The sequence below is a fragment of the Corythoichthys intestinalis genome, chromosome 3 (assembly GCF_030265065.1).
Source record: "Corythoichthys intestinalis isolate RoL2023-P3 chromosome 3, ASM3026506v1, whole genome shotgun sequence".
NCBI lineage: Eukaryota > Metazoa > Chordata > Actinopteri > Syngnathiformes > Syngnathidae > Corythoichthys > Corythoichthys intestinalis.
In genome coordinates this window covers 19,087,129-19,106,516 of record NC_080397.1, presented here as the reverse complement: position 1 = coordinate 19,106,516, position 19,388 = coordinate 19,087,129, and the positions used below count along the sequence as shown (strand labels likewise).

At 40.8% G+C, this 19,388-nt stretch overlaps 1 protein-coding gene across 2 annotated transcripts in view; it reads right to left on the bottom strand.

Annotated features, from left to right (window-relative positions):
* The window catches only part of dock8 (dedicator of cytokinesis 8), a 139,434-nt gene that overhangs the window by 35,541 nt on the left and 84,505 nt on the right, over positions 1-19,388 (bottom strand). For both annotated transcript variants that reach the window (XM_057831104.1, XM_057831105.1), the window contains exons 18-35: positions 19,243-19,344; positions 19,052-19,147; positions 17,019-17,253; positions 16,790-16,951; positions 16,007-16,185; positions 14,504-14,596; positions 13,799-13,894; positions 13,182-13,331; positions 13,006-13,119; positions 12,226-12,381; positions 11,977-12,116; positions 11,724-11,887; positions 8,646-8,797; positions 6,338-6,520; positions 6,121-6,247; positions 5,441-5,528; positions 5,270-5,366; positions 135-269 (exon numbers count right to left, since the gene is read on the bottom strand). In XM_057831104.1, coding sequence (XP_057687087.1) covers positions 135-269; positions 5,270-5,366; positions 5,441-5,528; positions 6,121-6,247; positions 6,338-6,520; positions 8,646-8,797; positions 11,724-11,887; positions 11,977-12,116; positions 12,226-12,381; positions 13,006-13,119; positions 13,182-13,331; positions 13,799-13,894; positions 14,504-14,596; positions 16,007-16,185; positions 16,790-16,951; positions 17,019-17,253; positions 19,052-19,147; positions 19,243-19,344 — 2,469 coding nt within the window. The remainder of the gene's footprint in view (positions 1-134; positions 270-5,269; positions 5,367-5,440; positions 5,529-6,120; positions 6,248-6,337; positions 6,521-8,645; positions 8,798-11,723; positions 11,888-11,976; positions 12,117-12,225; positions 12,382-13,005; positions 13,120-13,181; positions 13,332-13,798; positions 13,895-14,503; positions 14,597-16,006; positions 16,186-16,789; positions 16,952-17,018; positions 17,254-19,051; positions 19,148-19,242; positions 19,345-19,388) is intronic.

Here is a 19,388-nt window from a genome sequence, read left to right as displayed (position 1 = left end):
ACCTATTCATTCTGCAACCAGGCTTTCAACTTAATTTGCTTACTTATTAAAATAGCTTTCTTCATAGAAGTAAATTCCATCAATAAACTACGCCCCAACCCCAACCCCAAATAAACAACACCAGAGTGAGGTACCTTGACAACGAGTGCCCTGAGTGTGCTGAAGGTGTGTGAAAGGAAGGTGCTGCTCTGGTTGCAGGTGAGCGAGTGGAGTAGCACCTTCAACACACCTCCCACCACGCTGTCCTTACAGTCTGCTAATGGCACCGCCTGCAAGGGAAAAATGACATGAAGTAATGTGCATGGGTTGCACAACTCAACAAGTATCCAAGTTGGTAACTTTCCAAGAGATTTAATGGGAAGAAACCAGAAAGTTTCCTAATTGATGACTAGCTCAGTGTTTCCCACCAATGAATGAGACTGTGGCGGCCCGCCACAGTCTCGTTTGGGCCCGCCACAGTCTTGTTTGCCCCCCCGCCGAAAAAAAAAAGATAATAATCAGATGCGTCAGTCAGCCGATTACACAGCTGTAGCCCACTCCACTCTACTACCCGCGTGAGCGAGAGCGCGCGCGTGCGTGCACACACACAGACACACGCGCCAACAGGACGCGCTCATAGACGGGACTACTAGCCTGGTACACCAGACTCATAGCTGTGCTATGCAGGCATGAAAATCTCTCACCTTTCGAAGAAATTCGCCGTTTTGAAGTCAAAAAGGGCGATCTACGTGAATTGCGTAGATCCGAGGAGAAATTCTTTTTGGGAGGAGGGGGGGGGGGGGTCGGGAGGAATTATTTAATTATTATTATTATTATCATCATGTGATTAACTTAGTACATAAACTGAGCACTTAAGAAATCGGTTCTTTAAAAAAGTGACACTTGGACAGTCAGCAAATCCTTCTAGATGCTTCGCTGACGAGAACCAATCATCGGCCCAAGCTGCATTCCATTATTCCAAACGCGCGCACTCCTTACGTGTACATGGAGTGCTCGGAGAGCCTTTGGTTGCATTGCAAAGCTGCGAAAACAAAAAGCAGGCCTTATCCACACCGGGGCAGACCAGAGCGCAGCATACACACTTGCCTGTATTTGCCAGCAGATTGAATTTGGTGAGTAATGGTTTCAATCGTTTTCACATTTTGCGATATAAAAAAGTTACTGCCATTCATTGCAGCTTGCGTTGAACACTGCCAGAGCTAGCCAAATCTCCCATGAAAAAAAATAGCTCCCGTTAAATTGGCGTCAAGCTTGTGTATTTAGCGGTAATATAAACGAAGAAACACACTGTTGAGTCAAATTAAGCGGCATGCTCTCGGATGGAGGGGGCGCCTCGCATCGCTCCCGTCGTCCGCCTGAGAAGTGTTATTTTCGGCTGGGACTTGAGCTGACGGCCGGTGTCGGCACAACACCGGCCCGACGAGTGGTGGGAATGAGTCCTGCTTCTTAAAGCTTTTCAGAAATACAGGGATCCCTCGTTTTTCGCGGTTAATGGGGACCAGAACCCGCCGCAATAAGTGAAAACCGCGAAGTAGCCCCCCCCCATTTTTTTTGTGCGTGTTCAATGCATTTATTCAGATTTTACATTGGAAAAAAGATACATATATATAAGACATGTTTTTTCACTTTTTTCACCAAAGTATAATTTATAAATGGTTTTCAAGCACTTCAAAATGTAAGAATTATGATAAGTTTTAAACATGTTACTGCCCCACCGAATTATTTTTAAACAAGAATAAAGTAGTAAGAAAATGCTTGGCTTTATTAAATGCTTCATAGTGAGTCTACTCAAACCCTCTCAGGCTTTGGTAAACGGTGATTGACACATGTGCAAAGTTTTTCTTTTTATATATATTGTTTTGTTTGAAGCAATCTATTTGATTGAATAATAAAGACACAAATGTCCTAGCCAAAATGTGGCCCAAACGCAAAACATTACTTCAATGGAAACATTTGTTTCAATCAAGAAAAATAGTTTTCAAATGCTTTTTTTGTCTCAAATTTATTTTTGCAATCAAAAATAATTTTTTTTATTGAAGTGACTTTTTGGGGATTAAAAGTATATACTGTATTTTGATTGAAGCAACTTTGTTTTTGATAGAAGTAACTTTGTTTTTTGATTGAATAATAAAAACACAAATCTACCTCCATCGTTATTGAGAGAGAAAGAAATTAAGAAAGCTTTAAAACTAAAAGCCACCGGGGAGTCTGTTTTTTTGTTTTTTTAAATATTTATATTTCATTACATAGACATGTCTCGTAGGGAAGGGAGATTGAGGGATAAAAAAAGGAGTTAGATGAGGCTGCTAAAGGCAGTGGATACCTCATCAGCTGGGTGAATAGCAGACCTGGTAAGAACAAGTTTGCAAGGATAGTCGGGTATTAAATACAATTATAAACACAATTACAATGTTATTTTTCTATAAGATTTTATGTCATTGCTTTATTAATCATTAGGTGCTAGAGTTGTTAAGTATGGATAATAATGAAATAATAGTTTTAAGAAAACTGTGCTGTTGGTGGCTCAGTGACCATCTGATGTGGTTTGTTCTCAGATGAACAAGTTGAGGAAGGAAGTTTTGATGCAGAGGTTGAAGGAAGAAAAGAGGCAGACTGACTGAGTCACAGCCAGAAAGTGTTGATGACAGTTTTGATTTCTATTCACTGTTGCCCCCTCCCAATTCAAGTATGTCACAGTCGCAGCCAATAATTATCTAAAGCTGGTTCAAATTGAAGTTATGTTGTTTTAAGGTGTATTAAATACTTGTTCATGTGCCCCTTTTGATCTACGAGAACCCGCCCCTCCACCGGTCTCTGCACGGCCCTGCTGAAACACAGTGTGGTTCGACAGAGCTCAATATTTTGTTGGGGTATATAGTGTACTGGAACATATTTCCTCCACACCCTTCTCACCTTTTTAACCCCTGACCCATTTGCATGTCTGGCTATGAGAGTACGAGTCTGGCCACCATTCAGCAGAAAAAAAATTCCAGGGCGGACCCAGCCACAGCAAATAGACAGCGGAGCGGACCAATCAGCGATGGGCTGACGCGACGTCGGTTAAGCGACAAGAAACTAGCGAGAGACATTTCAACATATTCAACATGGCTAGCGCGAGACAGACTGTTGGTTTTAGCGACTCGATGTGTTTTTGGTCATGTAAAACCGAATTTACCGCGGATTGGAACATATTGCCGCTGAGTCTGGTGTACCAGGCTACGGGACTACTGTCTGCTGCATTCTGCTGCATTTGGCGCGATCCGGCGACACCGCATACAGCAATTTATATTACATTCAGTGGTCTCAAAATGCCCTAAAGAGATACACCAGGCTTGAAAATGTACACACACACCCTACCCCGAGGGTCAGAGACCCTCCCACCACAGTCTCCTAAAATCCTGTGGGAAACACTATAGCTCTTAACAAGGAAATTAAAAATAGATGGGGAAAATATATATTTAGCATCAAGTGTAGTTAAAAATCAGTTCCATTGCCTCAAAGTGTTTACCAAACATGTCGAGGCTAGCTTGAGAAGCTTAAGAAGCTTGGCAGCTATCAGTGCGGCAGTCTACAGTGTTTTATTTATCATCATGCTAAAAACTGAACATAATTTTGGTGTGCTATGTCAGTTTTCATGAACATAATTGGCAACTGTATGATTCCAGCTTAATGTGAGTGGTGGTCTGAATAACCAAACGGCACATTTCAACAATGCTCTGCGTTTCTGAGGGTTGGAGCAGTGTGCATGCATTTCCAGTGATGACTTCATTGAGGTTAGACAAGATTTTGGCATTTTTAGGGTTGAGGGGGAGCATTTCAGATATAACTACTTGTCTAAAGATTGCTCTAAAAAAGATTGATATTATTGAAAAGAATGCCAGGTTCATTTTCCTGGACAAAAAATGGGCATAGCAAGCTTGTTCATATAAAGGGGACCATTATATGCCTTTTACCCTTTCGAACTGGGACTTGTTTGTATTTTTGGAATGGGATATTTATAATATCATATGAGTTGAGTCAGCGGCATAACATAAGTGATATTTCACGCAACATGCGGATTTGTTTTTCTTATATATGAACCAGTGTCGTTTTCGTCAACGATGACGACAACGAAAATATTTCGTCAACCAACACTTTTATCATTACGATGGCGGGTTTTGTGAGACTAAAACATAACGAGGCGAATGCCAGTTTTCGTCTGACAAAACAGGAACGAGACGAAAATGCGCAATAGTTTCCGTCACATGTTCACAATGTGTGACATTTTATGTGGAGTTAGCCTGCATCATAGCAGTGTCTGTTGTGTCACTAATGAAATCTTGTGCCCCCCCAAAAAAGTGACGTTATATTCGGGAAATTACGGTAATTTAAACAATTCGTTCCACAGCCCGAAAACCTACATCAAATCCTTAATAAATACTGCTGTTACTATTGCAAATAGCAATTACAAAGAGCAAAACAAATGCTTAATGAATAAAAATCGGAATAACAACAATATAATAGTACTAATAATAGTAATACCTGTAATAATGTAACAAATCGGGTTCTAATGCATTGTAATGTTTTAATTTGTGTGGTGTACCTGAACACACCGCAGGGCTGACGGCAGAGTGAGACAGTGAAGTTGAGATATTCCTTTCACTTTTAACGTCCTATTGTTGCGGGCTGTTGGTGTGTTTTTTTGCACAAGTTCTGAAATAAATGATTAAAAACCTGACGAAGCTGGCGATCTCTTTGCCGATGGTTGTCACCGTTACTTATAAATTCTGGCAAACAGAGGTCGGAGGAGTATTGTCAAGCAGTTCACGGACACGCAAGCCACGCTCATATTTTTCCATTGGTAAGCCTCACCTTTTTTCGTTTTTCACCACCTGCTTTAACATTCTTGGAACCCATGTTGATTTCTCTCACAAGAAAATGTGTGTGCGTCTTGCAGGAAAACAATGAAATTACGACGATGTCATAAATTGTCGTATTTTGAGCATTTCGTCGGATGTAGAGACAAATGGCGTGTCAAATTTTACGTCGGATGTCGAAAAGATCGTGTGTCTAAGCGCTCATATGTCGAGGTACCACTGTATTATCGTCCAAAAGACTAAGACGAAAATTAGGAACTGATGAGTAATTATTATTAAACAGTATAACGAATACAGCCAATTCAATGTGCTGTACTTAAAAGAAATACTTAAATTCACTGAGAACACTTTGGGGAGCAGCCATATTCAAATAAATGATTGCAATAACACACTCTCCTTCTCTTGATCCTGACCTGCACAATGGTCTCCAGCAGGTCCAATACAATAAGATTTGCCTCTGTGGCCAAGTTCCCACTGATCAGAGCCTCCTGGTCCAACTCTGCTTTGGTCCTGGTATAAGGTGGAAGGATAAATATTTGCATGGAAATGGTGGTGCATATTTGTAGAAATGAAATACAACACACTTATCATGTCTGTCGTTGGTCTGTCTCCACTGGGTGAGATCTTTCCTCCAACGCAAGTTTTCCCTTTGACCCGTTGTTCTGTCCATTCCTAACAAAAAAAACAAAAAACAATGAAATCACATTAAAGTATTTTCAGCAACTATACTTTATCCATTGAGATCCAATACAAAGCCTGTAAAATGTGAGCTTTCTGAGGCAAACAAACGTCAAACAGAATAAAAAACAAAATATTTTCTATACATGGTTTTAGTTGACGTAGTAGAGCCTGATGTCATACCAATGTATCACAAATATTTATTTATTTTTTTTGGTTTGGTTTGTTAATTTCAATGCATCCACTTTGAAATAAAAGTAAATAATTACGTCAATTTCGAACTTTTTAAATTTTTTTTAGAAGAAGTACAAATGAAGACAGCTTGAGCTTCAGTCACCCAAAAGTACTTGTGCCGTCACATTGAAAACTTCTGTAAAAATGTTCACTTGGTCTTTTCAATGCCATCCATTCCACAAGAACAAATGTCATCATTTAATAAATGTAAAAAAAAAACAACTAGCACTTTGGACCATGTTAAAATGTTAATTGTTGCTGTAAACACACAAGCCCTGGAAGTTAAAAAATGATTAAAAAAAAAAAAAAAAAAGTCTTCCCTGGAGGCGTAGTCCCTCAAATTGCATGTTACCTCCGACTCGCTTCATCATTTCCCCGCGGGCTCCCATTCCTCTCAGCAAGGCTTCTTCCAGCTGGAGCTTAGCCTGCTGGGATTTCTGTAAAGCCTGTGTGCTCACTTTATCGCTGCTCTGGTGAGCCTGCGCACATCAAAATACAAACAAAGTATAACATGGAGTTAATGACCAACAATGCCTATGAATGGACTGGTTGAGTCAACATAAACTGACCCGGTACTCGAAACAGGACACACAGATAGTAAGGAGCTCTAGCAGCTTGTTGAGCAGCGAGGGAGGCATGTCCACAGTCCAGCGCTGTATCAATCCATGGTCAGCATTCTTCATCACCCACAGGAAGCATACCAGCAGGTGGCGGCTGGTGTCTGCTGCCAGGGTGGCTACAGACTTACCCTGCTGGGAAAAAGAAAGAAATGCTTGACAAAAGATGAACATGCAATAAAAAACCTCAAATCAAATTGGAGAGAAAAACTGGGGATTACAAAAATGCATAGCCTGGATGTTATCATGCAGTCAAACAAACAAGTTACGGTAGTTTTTCACTCATTTCTATAGTGCCTTTCAACTATACCACTATACAAGTAAATTGACTATCTGAATGTGTACCGCCTATCCTCACACGAGTGAGTGGGATACTGGGGCCGCCCCTTTCACAGACATTGAAATACCGGGAAATTAAACGGGTAGTCCTTATGTGTGAAACCAGTTTCCCGGGTCACAGAAATTACGCGCACATTTCATGGGTCACCTCTTAGTATAATGTCTGGGACTTTCCCGGGAAGCAGTATGCGTGAAAGGCGTTAAATTCCTGGGTCACAGCACGATGGCTGATGACGTAAATAGCATGGCAGGCGGATCGTCATTTCCTCTCAGTAAGACGTCTTATGACAGTAAGACGAAAAGCGGTAAGCAAACATCGCAATTATCAACATAGCAAGCTTGAAATAGCTAAATTAAACTGAAAACATAACAAAATTAAATTTCTATGGGATGGTAGAGGCGAGGAAGAGAGTCCATCGTTGGAAATGTGTGGTTTATTTTGTTGCCGATGTTAGGGTCCGCTATTGCGGAAACAATGTTGTACTTCAAAGGAGTGTGTTCAAGGGTTTATTAAATATAAACAAAAATACACGCAATCGCGGAAAAGGGGGAATAACACAATGGGTCCGTGACAGTAGGTCGACGGGGATCAATAATACTAACCTAAGCGGTAGGCAGAGAGCCGATAAGACAACAAAACCAAACCAGCGGGATTCTTCCTTCCCCCGGCGGCTTTCGGGCTCGCTCTGCAGCGGTTAGAAGCCACCGTATAAAATACCACCACAACATAGGGGATTTCAAAACAAGAGCAACAGAGGTGTCGAATGGCGCCCGGCAAGTTAATATCACGAAACCCTTCTCTTGGATTGCCTGGGCTGAAATACAGTCTTGATGAGCTTGAATTGGCTGCAGTTACGACGTCGGGAACGCTCCCTCCGGAACAAAACACAATTTGACCAAAATTGTAACAGCCAATACCGACCAAAAATGACGTAATGTCCGGATTAGCAAATCGCGCCAGCAGCCCTTCCCGCACAGAGAGCGCCAGTTTGTGAAAGTGTCCAACTCGCGTCATTCTCGGGACATCTCTACGTGCATGTAAGCAATGAAGCGAGTCAATCCCGCGTCACCTTACTCCGGGATTTCCCTGGATATGTGTGTGAAACGGGAGTTGACTGCACTGGTCATCAGTCACAATTCAAGCACTAGAAAACGCACCATTAGTATTCAAGTATTGAAACCCAAATGTTCTGTTCCCACAGGTATTCTGACGCAGCACGTTCACACATTGCAAGGATAGTCGGTTACCTATTTTCCCCATCTTCGCAAACTTGAAAATCTACTGCAGACTAATTCACCTTCATTCTCCTGATGATGAATTACGGCACGAGAGGTCTACTGCTGCTTCACTTGTGTGGCAGCTCTTGATAAATGTGGCCATTATCGCCCAAGCACTTTTGGGTGTCCCACCTCGAAAACCTCGCATACTCACAGCAGGGCCCAGCCCAGCTTTTTCACCGACCCAACATTCACTGCTTTACCACCAACATTCTTGTGAAAATATCAATGAGGGAAAAAAACCCACAACAAAACATCGATTGGAGAGGCTGTAGGACTTCAGCTGCCATGTTTGGAACTATGATGGATATCAAGCCGTGGGCTGCGTTGTGTGAAAGTCACTTTTCCTGCTGCAGTGACTTTTCATACAAAAATATTCCAGGGGTGAGAAAAGTGCACTTCTTGGAGGTAAATCTGTAGTTTGATAAGCAGATATTAGACCTGATGGATGTGTTTGTTGGATGGAGAAACTTTCTCGTATGACTGCAATGCCCATACACCATCATATTTTCATGTGTGTGTGTGTGTATGGCTCTGACAGCTAATCAATCTACCTCAGTGAACTTCACATATCTGGCACAACGCACACATGCAGACAGTATACACACACTTCTAAAAACAGCATATAGTTGACAGTTTTTACCATGGACGCCATGGAAACAAGAACGTTCCTCCCTAGCGTGTTGAAGGGGTTGCCAGCGATCGCCATGGCAACAGATTGATTGATGGGCGGCACGCTGTCAAGGTCGTCTTCAGGTCCACCACTTTTGTTCTTCGCGCCGCGTGCGTCTGACACTGAAGAAAAAAACTCACAGGTTAACTTGCAAGGGTTACAACATAAGGTAGACCTATACAATATTATCCAGTTTTTTGTAAATATTTTATCACATCTTTTCTTGGAACAGCATTGGATAAATTACACCTTTTAATTACACAAGGCAGTTAGTGTACAGCTTGTACAAAAGTATAACTGTATTTAATTTTTCAGTTCCCTGAAATAACCCAAAAGTCATTCATGTCCTGGCAACAAAAGTGAGCAGGAAAGAAAATTAAAAGGCTCACTTAGCACTTTTTCCTCAACTGTGTCATGTGACTCATTAGTGTTATAATGCCTCAGGTGTGGATGTGGAGCAGGTGTGTTAAATTTGGGTCATTTCACTCCCTCTATTATACCTTCCACCAGAATTTCATGCAGGCTAGTGCTGCATGAGAACTGGGTACTGTTGAGCTAGAGTTCATGGAGGGAACCATGAATGCCATGTCTGTGACGTACTCTGGTGAAGCATAGCATAAACTTTTCTAATTATATTTTTATGAATCCAGACATAAATCCGGGCTGACCACCACACTGCTAAAGACAGTGAACGAATAGACAAGCAGTCTCGCGACCTAAACCCTATTAAGCATCTGTAGGGCATCCCTAACTTAAAAGGCGGAGAAGCGCCAGTTGCTAACCTTTGATGCTCTGAACTCCATAACTAAGGAAGGAAATCCCCACTGAAAATACTAATACTTTGGACACGAAACCTAAAAATACTTAACTGGGGTTCCATTCCTTTTTTTTTTCTTTTTACCATTGGTAAAAAAAAAAAAACATGGTTATGTGTTGAGTTTTTGTAAGTGGCAGTAAATTTGCAATTACATAAGCCGCTGTCAACGATGACTTTGGAAAACTACAATAATCTTTGACCAATAACCTGACTATAAACCGTACCCACAAAATTTAAGAAAATGCTATTTGTTCATGCAATATAGAGGCAATGGACTATAGGTTGTGGTCATTGTGGACACCTGTGGCTTATTTACAGCAAAATAGACAAAATCCCTAGATAAGATGAACTGGAGAATAAATCGCAGGATTCAAAGGAGGAAAAAGTAGTGGCTTTATGGTCTGAAAATTACGGTAAATTCTTCAGAGTGGTCCCATGAAAAGATTTATATTTCTAAAAATGTAAGGTTTGTACTCACTTTTGTGAGATATTGTATTTAAATGTACTGATATGTATACACAAACATCTTTTCAGTACATACGCTGTATACAGTGCTGGCCAAAAGTATTGGCACCCCTGCAATTTTGTCAGATAATGCTCAATTTCTCCCAGAAAATGATTACAATTACAAATGCTTTGGTAGTAATATCTTCATTTATTTTGCTTGCAATAAAAAAACACGAAAGAGAATGGGGAAAAAAATCATTATCATTTTACACAAAACTCCAAAAACGGGCCGGACCAAAGTATTGGCACCCTTTGAAAAATCATGTGATGCTTCTCTAATATGTGTAATTAACAGCACCTGTTACTTACCTGTGGCACATAACAGGTGGTGGCAATAACTAAATCACACTTGCAGCCAGTTAAAATGGATTAAAGTTGACTCAACCACTGTCCTTTGTCCTTGTGTGTACCGCATTGAGCATGGAGAAAAGAAAGAAGACCAAAGAACTGTCTGAGGACTTGAGAAGCAAAATTGTGAGGAATCATGGACAATCTCAAGGCTACACGTCCATATCCAAAGACCTGAATGTTCCTGTTTCTACCGTGCGCAGTGTCATCAAGAAGTGTAAAGCCCATGGCACTGTGGCTAACCTCCCGAAATGTGGACGGGAAAAAAAAAAATTGACGAGAGATTTCAACGAAACATTGTGCCGATGGTGGATTAAGAAACTCGACTAACATCCAAACAAGTTCATCCTGTCCTGCAGTCCGAGGGTACAACAGTGTCAACCTGTACTATCTGTTGGCGCCTGACTGTGAGGTAGGATACCCAGGAAGACCCCACTTCTGACCCAGAGACATAAAAAAGCCAGGCTGGAGTTTGCCTAAACTTACCTGAGAAAGCCAAAAATGTTTTGGAAGAAAGTTCTCTGGTCAGATGAGAGAAAGTAGAGATTTTTGGGAAAAGGCTTCAACATAGTTTACAGCGGAAAAAAACAAGGCCTTCAAAGAAAAGAACATGGTACCCACAGTCAAACATGGCGGAGGTTCTCTGATGTTTTGGGGTTGCTTTGCTTCCTCTGATACTGGACTGCTTGACCGTGTGCATGGCATTATGAAGTCTGAAGACTACCAACAAATTTTGCAGAATAATGTAGGGCCCAGTGTGAGAAGGCTGAGTCTCCCTCAGAGGTCATGGATCTTCCAGCAGGACAATGACACAAAACACACGCCAAAAAGCACTAGAAAATGGTTTGAGAGGAAGCACTGGAGACTTCTAAAGTGGCCAGCAATGAGTCCAGACCTGAATCCCACAGAACACCTGTGGAGAGTTCTGAAAATGGCCGTTTGGAGAAGGCACCCTTCAAATCTTACAGACCTGGAGCAGTTGGTCAAAGAAGAATGGTCTAAAATTCCAGCAGAGCATTGTAAGAAACTCATTTATGGATACTGGAAGCGGTTGTTCACAGTTATTTTGTCTAAAGGTTGTGCTACCAAGTATTAAGCTGAGGGTGCCAATACTTTTGTCCGGCCCATTTTTGGAGTTTTGTGTGAAATGATAGTGATTTAATTTTTTTTCTCATTCTCTTTTGTGTTTTTTTTTTTCATTGCAAGCAAAATAAATGAAGATATTACTACCAAAGCATTTGTAATTGCAATCATTTTCTGGGAGAAATTGAGCATTGTCTCGCAGAATTGCAGGGGTGCCAATACTTTTGGTCAGCACTGTATGTGACATACAAGTATTTACAGTGCTAGATTACAGTTTTTAAAATATTGAATACCGGTAAAATCCAAGTAGTTGGTGGAGTCAATGATGATGCCCACCAGAGGCAGGTACAGGGCAGCCATTTTGGCTCTGACTTCACTCTTGATGCAGCGATGATCCAGATCGTGAGAGCACAGCAAGCTGAAGATGGCATTGATGGCCTTTTTCTGGACCTTGCCTCTGAGGACAAATGCAGTCAAACAATCTGTTAAAATGGCAACACTGCACATTAAATGTGGTTAAGCATTTTGCCCCGCTGTTTTCCATACCCCTCTGTCTCCATGTCGAGGGCCGCGCTGAGCTCGGTGAGCAGGAGGCCGGTGAGGTAGTGTTGCTGTTTAAACTCCTGAGAAAGCTCAAACAGGCCCAGGATCCTTTGCTGCTCTTGGAAACTACATGAACCAGAACTCTGTATGGAGACACACAATACAATCCACACAAAACACAAATATTTACTGAACTGTGCAGGCATGTTCACTTAACTTTTCAACTGGCTCAAAGAGCAGCCGAGGTCGGACCTGCGAGGAGATAGACGGGCATGGAGAGGCGGGAGCCGAGGCTGGACTGCTGAAGAACAGGCTGAGGTTGAGGTAGTGCTCGTGACTGCAAAGGATTCGCAGAAACTCCAAACGCATGCTGATCAGTGTTGGCATCGAAACACTTTTGGCAGACATCTGGACAAGAAAAAAAAATATTGAAGAAAAAAAAAATCACTTGCACATACTTTTATTTGTCATTTGCAAATAGTTTTCTTTCTAATTTATTCTCTTTCCTGTTATCTTTTACAATTAATGATTTCTTGTCTTATTAAAAATTATTTAATTTACCTATTCTTTTCACTGTCCTTGAGAGATGCTGTTATATTATTTTCATTGTGCTCCTGCTCAATGACAATAAATGCATTCAGATTCTGAAATAAATCTAACTTTTGCACTTCTGCTCACTGTTATGTAAGTATGTTTCTTCACCCAAGTTACAATCAGCAACACTGAGTGAAGATCCATAGCCACTATAGTATCTGAGTATAGTCTAAACCTAAATCTGAGAAATTGCAAAGTACAGAGAAGAAACTCAAACATTAAAAAAAATAAAAAATAAAAAAATAAAAAAAAGATGAAGTGCTCCCATATGACAGAATATTAGGGCAGGTCCCAGATAAAATGAAAAAAAATCCCCCAAGTCTTGGACACCTGGCCAGACATATATATTAATATATCTCAGACACCGTCAATCAAAACTCACTCAAGTCTCCTGTGTTTGATGTTTTATCATTGGGAGGGTTTACCACTGAGCTTTACCTGATTGCAGTAGTTTTTCACCAGCAAAAAAACAAAGCCTCGGTCCATGAGAGAAAGCAGGTCATACAGGAAAAAGGCCAAGCTGATGTTGACTTTCTCCGCCTGCTCCACCTCCTGAAACACATGTCAATAAATGGTTATTGGCTATCGCTTTATGCTCGTCTAAGTGACATCACCTTCTGCTGCTTGACCAGGATGGTCCCGATCTCGGCCGTGACCACAGAGACGATGGTGGTGATGTCGTCTTTAAAGCGGTCTGAGAAGCGGCTCCTCCTTGGTACGTTGTTCTGGTCCAGCTGAGAAACATGCTCGGCCATGCTTTTTACCTAACGGTAACACAAAGATACCACCAGCTGTCGCCAAAGTAATACTCATATTGCAATGACCTATGCACCAAAAGATTTGAGGGGGATTTTTTCCCCCCTCTTGTCGACTATTCAGGATAATTGCCAAAATCAAAAATAGAAGTAGACAACTCGAAATAAGTTACAGTGTATTAAAAAAATATACGATTCGCAAACACAAAATAGATGTGACCCAAATCCCTACCCAAAAAAAAATGTAAAAAAACAAAAAACAACAACAACAAAAAGATTTGTATTTGATTCATGCCTCAAGTGAGGTACGTAAAACAAGAAGACAAGTATGGCTACGTGAGATTAATGGAGAGGTTGAGCATAGATGTGAGTGACGTTATGCCTCACTAAAAAGCGGGATTCATGGTCAAATGATGGAGCTAGACATACAAATCACTCTAAAAGCTACTTTGTATGAGTAAATACTGACTACTGACCAGCAGTTCAAAGAAGAACCAGGCATATTTGTATGCGTTCTCCCTGCACACCCCAGTGCTAACCACCATCTGCAGGGCCAACTCCTCATGAAACTGCTGCAAGACACAGAAAGACATATAATTTACAAATATAGAACAGGCAATTTTTGCCACTGTGTACTTTTGGAATTACAGCAATTGAGAAAAAGCTTGTACCACACTGACATCTTGTGGACATCAAACATGGTTCCTAAAAACATGATCGATAATGTATTATTGAATAAACACATATTTTTTGCTAAGATTGTGATATAAGCAAAAACTACTAAATGTATCACTGACTTGTTCTGGAATAATTTATTTCATTTGCAAACCTTTCATTATTTATGATTATTTTGAAATAGTTTCAGGATCTTTACTGTTATTATTGCTTTAAAAAAATAAATGATGACAATATGGTCTGCTTTTAGCAGAGTAACCTAAATTTTAAAACATTTTTAAAAAATATCAGATGTTATATGGTAACATCTCAAAGAAGATTAACACTGACAAAGACAAAAAAAAAAAGAAAAGGAAGAAAATTGGTTCACCTGATTTTAAAAAAAGCTGCTCAAATATTTTTGGAGAGATCAAATTACAGTTAAATTGTTAATAATATTAATAAGATTTAGTTTTTTTAAAAATGATTTTCTATGTAACCGTGGCGGCACTCCCCACTGTTTCTACCTTTCTGCTAGAGGGCCTGGTGCTTCCTGTTTGATTCTGATGGCTGTTGGTGTCCAAAATAGTTGACATGCGACTGCCTGGAAGATTGTGGCCCTGCAGGCAAAAACACACACACACACACACACACACACACACACACAAAAACGTTCCATCACGATGAGCATGATGGATGTCCTCATTATAGCCTTTGTCTGCCAACCTATTATAAAAGTTAATGTACTGTAGGAGACTAGTAGAAATCAAATTATTTGTATTGTGTGTGTGATTGTAAGCAGTCATGCTGGGTGATCAGTTCAGGAAAAGAGTGTGCCACCGATGCAGCGGTTCTGAAAGTTTTTTGTGTACTCCAGAAGTTAGGGATTTGAGTCACATGACTTAATTTTAAACAGTCAATACGTTACTAAAGACTGAGACTCAGTTGACTTTGACCTGTTATCATAAGGCCTGACTTGACTTAGAGCGTCTTTGAACATGAAAACAAAAATGCTATCATGTGTCTTTAAAGCAATGCTTCTCACATATTTTCTGTTACGCCACAAAAACGAAAACGTATCGTCCACCGCAACAGAGACCATGTCTAAGGCTGCACGCAGCATCAGCTCCTTTTGCTATGGTGTGGCCTTTTTCGCACTGAGCAACTTGGTATGCCACCTTATATGATGCTAACAGTGCTCGCTGGTTTACTGATATAACACTCATAAAGTGGGACGATTGTTGGCAATATTCTGGATGTTTTCACTGAAAAAAATCAAGCGGTATATCAATGTGATTGGGGTCCAATGTCTTTAAGTGAAATCTTCAATAATTTGGCTTCATGCTGTCCACTGCCAACATTTTTAGGCACAGTAAACATACGTTTTTACTCGTCTCCCACTTTATTAAAAGTGAAAGTTTCGTCATATTTCCTATCTTAGCTTTCGTGTCCGACATGTCCGACATCCTTGTCAAATATTTTTTTCATTGTGTCGCTGAAGGGTTTGTTCAATGTAGTTCATATGTCCTGCAGTGCTGCACCCATCTCACACGCTTTGCTGTGTGCTCTTGTTTGGTGCAAAAACACTGCCACGCACTGAGTGGATGTGCAATTACACTTTATTCTAGTACGGCAAAAAAGTATGTTCCACGAGGTCACATAGCATCTCCCGTGCGATTGTGCTCAGCATGTTTTATTGTTGCCTTATTACTAAATTAGTTGAAAAGTCCATCGACAACCGTAGCTGTTTTCCCACATGCAGAGGCATTATTTCAGTAAGCAAATATACTGTTGAAATAAATAAAACAATTGCTTAAAATGGCTAATGTTAAAACCGAGCATTGACAATACGACTTAACTTTTGTATTACCTAAGTGCAATAACAATAAAGACATACTATTTTGTTCTACTCATATGTCTTGACTCAACTTGCTTGATTTTAGCCAGGTAAATTGGTGTTTGTGACCAAAGACCTACTGTACCTATGACTTGCTCATACAGCATGTGACTTACTCCCATCTCAGGTATACCTTAGCAGCCAAGATGTGTTTGACTTCAGCATCCTCAGCAGAAGAGTGCGGTGCAGGAATGTCGGGGTTGCTGCTGCTGCGAATCCTGGACTGCAGAAGCATGCTGCCCACCGTAGCTGCAGAGGCTCGCCCCATCGTACTGTAACGGCTCTCTGCGGATGGCATAACACCACCCGTTCCTGTTTGCGGGCATGCAGACACAGTTCACAATGAAGTGAAAAGTTGTGTAGTGCAAATTGATCGGGAAAACCAAGTTCTTTCATTCATGTTTTTTTAAAGTGCACTGTTTCACAAGTGCGTTAGTGGAATATCAAGAGGAAAATCTGAATAGTAAGTGTTTCAATTGTTTTTGTTCAAATATAAACTGCTAAAAGCTGTGTCTGTCAACAGTACAGTTGACCGCACAGTCTAAAGCAAGTAGCTAAAATTATTCTTCTAACTAATTACTGATTATTTATTTTACACTCTCGAACTGTTAACTCCAAGTTAAGCCAGCACATTTGCGGTTCAGCATTCACGATAGCTTTTGGAACGTTCCATCAATCTTCAACTGTGCCACACATCCTCAAAAAGAGTCATAAGTTCCCTGGAGCCAATCACAGCTGACTTTCGGGCCCAATTGCAGGTATCCTGCATTATGGACAGTTTTTGTGTAACGGCGACACAAGCAATTCATGTATTGCTTCATTTTCATCTGATGGCCTTTTAATGTCAAGAAACTCTGTTGAGGTGAGTTGAGCTGTTTATTTTCGGTGTATGTTTCGTGCAGACATCAGTGCGTACCGTTTGGAATGTCTCGAGGGGGGTCAGGAAGACGAAACACCCAGTACACATAGGTGGCCAACAAGCTGTTGCGTCCCTGCTGATCCCTGGTCAGCTCTTGACTGTTATGGAGACTATTAACAATGGACACCACGGACTCGAAGGCAATCTGGGCCAGGTTGGCTGGAAATCAGTAGATAATGACAAATCGATTGGATACATTTACTGTAAGTCAGACATATCATCTTACCGGTCTGGCCAGCAATGAGCATAGGCTGCATGATGAGCGTGAACAGGTTGTCCAGTACCAGATGAAGAAAGAGCACCAGCGGCTCAAGGCTGGATGACGACAGGGAGATAATGCTGAGCTTTAGTTCGTGCTCCAGCTTGTTTTCGGGGATCTTCTCCTCTCGGACGCGCAGCGGGAATGTGGCTCCACCCTCCAGAGCGTGACACAGGGTGAAGAAGCGCTCCAAGTGGTTGTCCTAATAAGAGAAACAAGAGATTGGGGAAATTTACGCATATACGAGGGGTGTACTAAAGGTTTTAAGCATAGGCGTTGATGCATGGTCAAACCAAACACCCACGGTCAAATGTTTTGAGACACTTTCTAATTCTAGTAAATGATGACATTGCTCAAACCTTATGACAACAGGTGAGCTTAAAAAATACAAATTGAATCCTTGTTTGAATTGTTTTTTGTCTATTTTGTAGTATATTTTTTAGCACAGGTTTAATCTTAAATCTGTGTATAATATTACAGTAGCTTTCAATAATACTAGTTAGTGCCTTTTTAATGAACACTTGTGCCTACAGCATTGCTACTGTATCTTTTAATGTTGTTCATTTTGATGGTATTTGTTGAGTTACATTATGTGTTTTTAAGGTGGTATTCGTTGTAAATATTTTGAAACTCCATACTTCCTCTATACCAGAGGGATCGGGAACCTATGGCTCGTGATCCAGATCTGGCTCTTCTGACGGCTGCATCTGTCTCACAGACAAATATTGAATAATTTAAAAAAAAAAAAAAATGTTTCGTTATACTCCTTTGCGCATTGCTCGAAACAGCTACGGTCACTGGTCATATGCTGGTGTTGTGCAGTAATGAGCAGACATGACTTTTGCGGCGTCTGTTAACTTTTTTAATGCTCTGACAACACTCGCGCAATTCGCACTAAAGATTATCAAATAACAACCTAGATGTTCTACGTTAGATCCCCCTCAAGTCCCATGCCATTGGCTGCGTGAGCCCAGGGTGATCATGGGACACGTAGCCCGTATACTACAACCGGTGACTAGAAAGCCGGTTCGCAGTAATTTTAGTGGGAAAGTGGCAAATATACATGTCTTTTTGTCTATATTTTTATTTATCTATCAATCGCATTGGCAACGCAGATGAGGCAAAGACACTGTTCAAGTGGGGTCACTGTATTTTGCTGTAGAAAATAGCGGCCGATGTGCGTGAAGTAAACTTCCCTCGTTTTTAGTTTCGTTTTCCGCGTTTGTCAGCTTATTTTAGAAACCCTTTTTAGAAGAAGGGGGGAAAAAAAAGACGAAGAGTTTCATACTTTTCAGCAGGAACTGACAGAGGAATTTGCATTTGTGGAGTTTTTGACGACTTTTCGGATAAAGACCGTCATGATTTCCAATCAAATTGAGGCAACGCAAGTGAAGTACATAAATGTGGCACCGTTTTTTCTCTCTCTTTGGATGAGTCAACAGACGTAAGGAATTTATCCCAATTCAGCGTGATTGCAAGGTTTTGACTATGAAAGGGACAACAAGAAGATTTATTCAAGTCCTTCACTGAGTTCGCTAAAGAAAAAAATCTACCGATGGATAAACTTGTTTCGGTGTGCAATGATGCTGTTCAGTGCGTGGGGGGGGGTTCATGGCGCTTCGCGAACATGAAAAGAGACGCATCATAAGTTTCTCAACGTCTGCATGAAGCTTAACCCCACCAAGTATCAACCAGACTACAAAGCCATCAGCAAAACCATGCAATACCAGAAGTCGCATTAATGGTAAGAAATACTCATCATTGATTAGCAACAGCATAACAATGTTATTAAAAAGAATTCAGAGACTAACGTAAACCCTTGTACTTTAAAAGTGTTGAAATTACATAAAATGTGCAAATTACTTGCATTTTTAGTTATAAACATATTGTATGGCTCTCACGGAATTATATTTAAAAATATGTGGTGTTCATGCCTCTCTAAGCCAAAAAAGTTCCAGACCCCTGCTTTATACCCTTAATAATCTTTATCATCTACTTACTTGCGTGTGCACAGAAGATACAGCCTGAACCTCCAGATTGAACAATCCCTTGTGACTTTCCATCCACTTGACTAGGGGCATCTGAGAAGGAAGTTTCTGCACAACAGCAACAGAAGGGGCCAATTAAATAGCAGGGTGCGCTTACTTGAAGCGGAAAACAAGGGATGTTGAGTTAAACATGTGTATTGTACCTCAGCAGTGTGCAGCGAGTAATTAGGAGGTAGTCGATCCAAGACAATAGGCAAGCAGAATTGACCAGTGTGCAGTCTGTCATTAATCCATATTGGGAGCCACTGAATGAAGAGGCAAGCAGAACACAAAATTGTTGTGGAGAGTT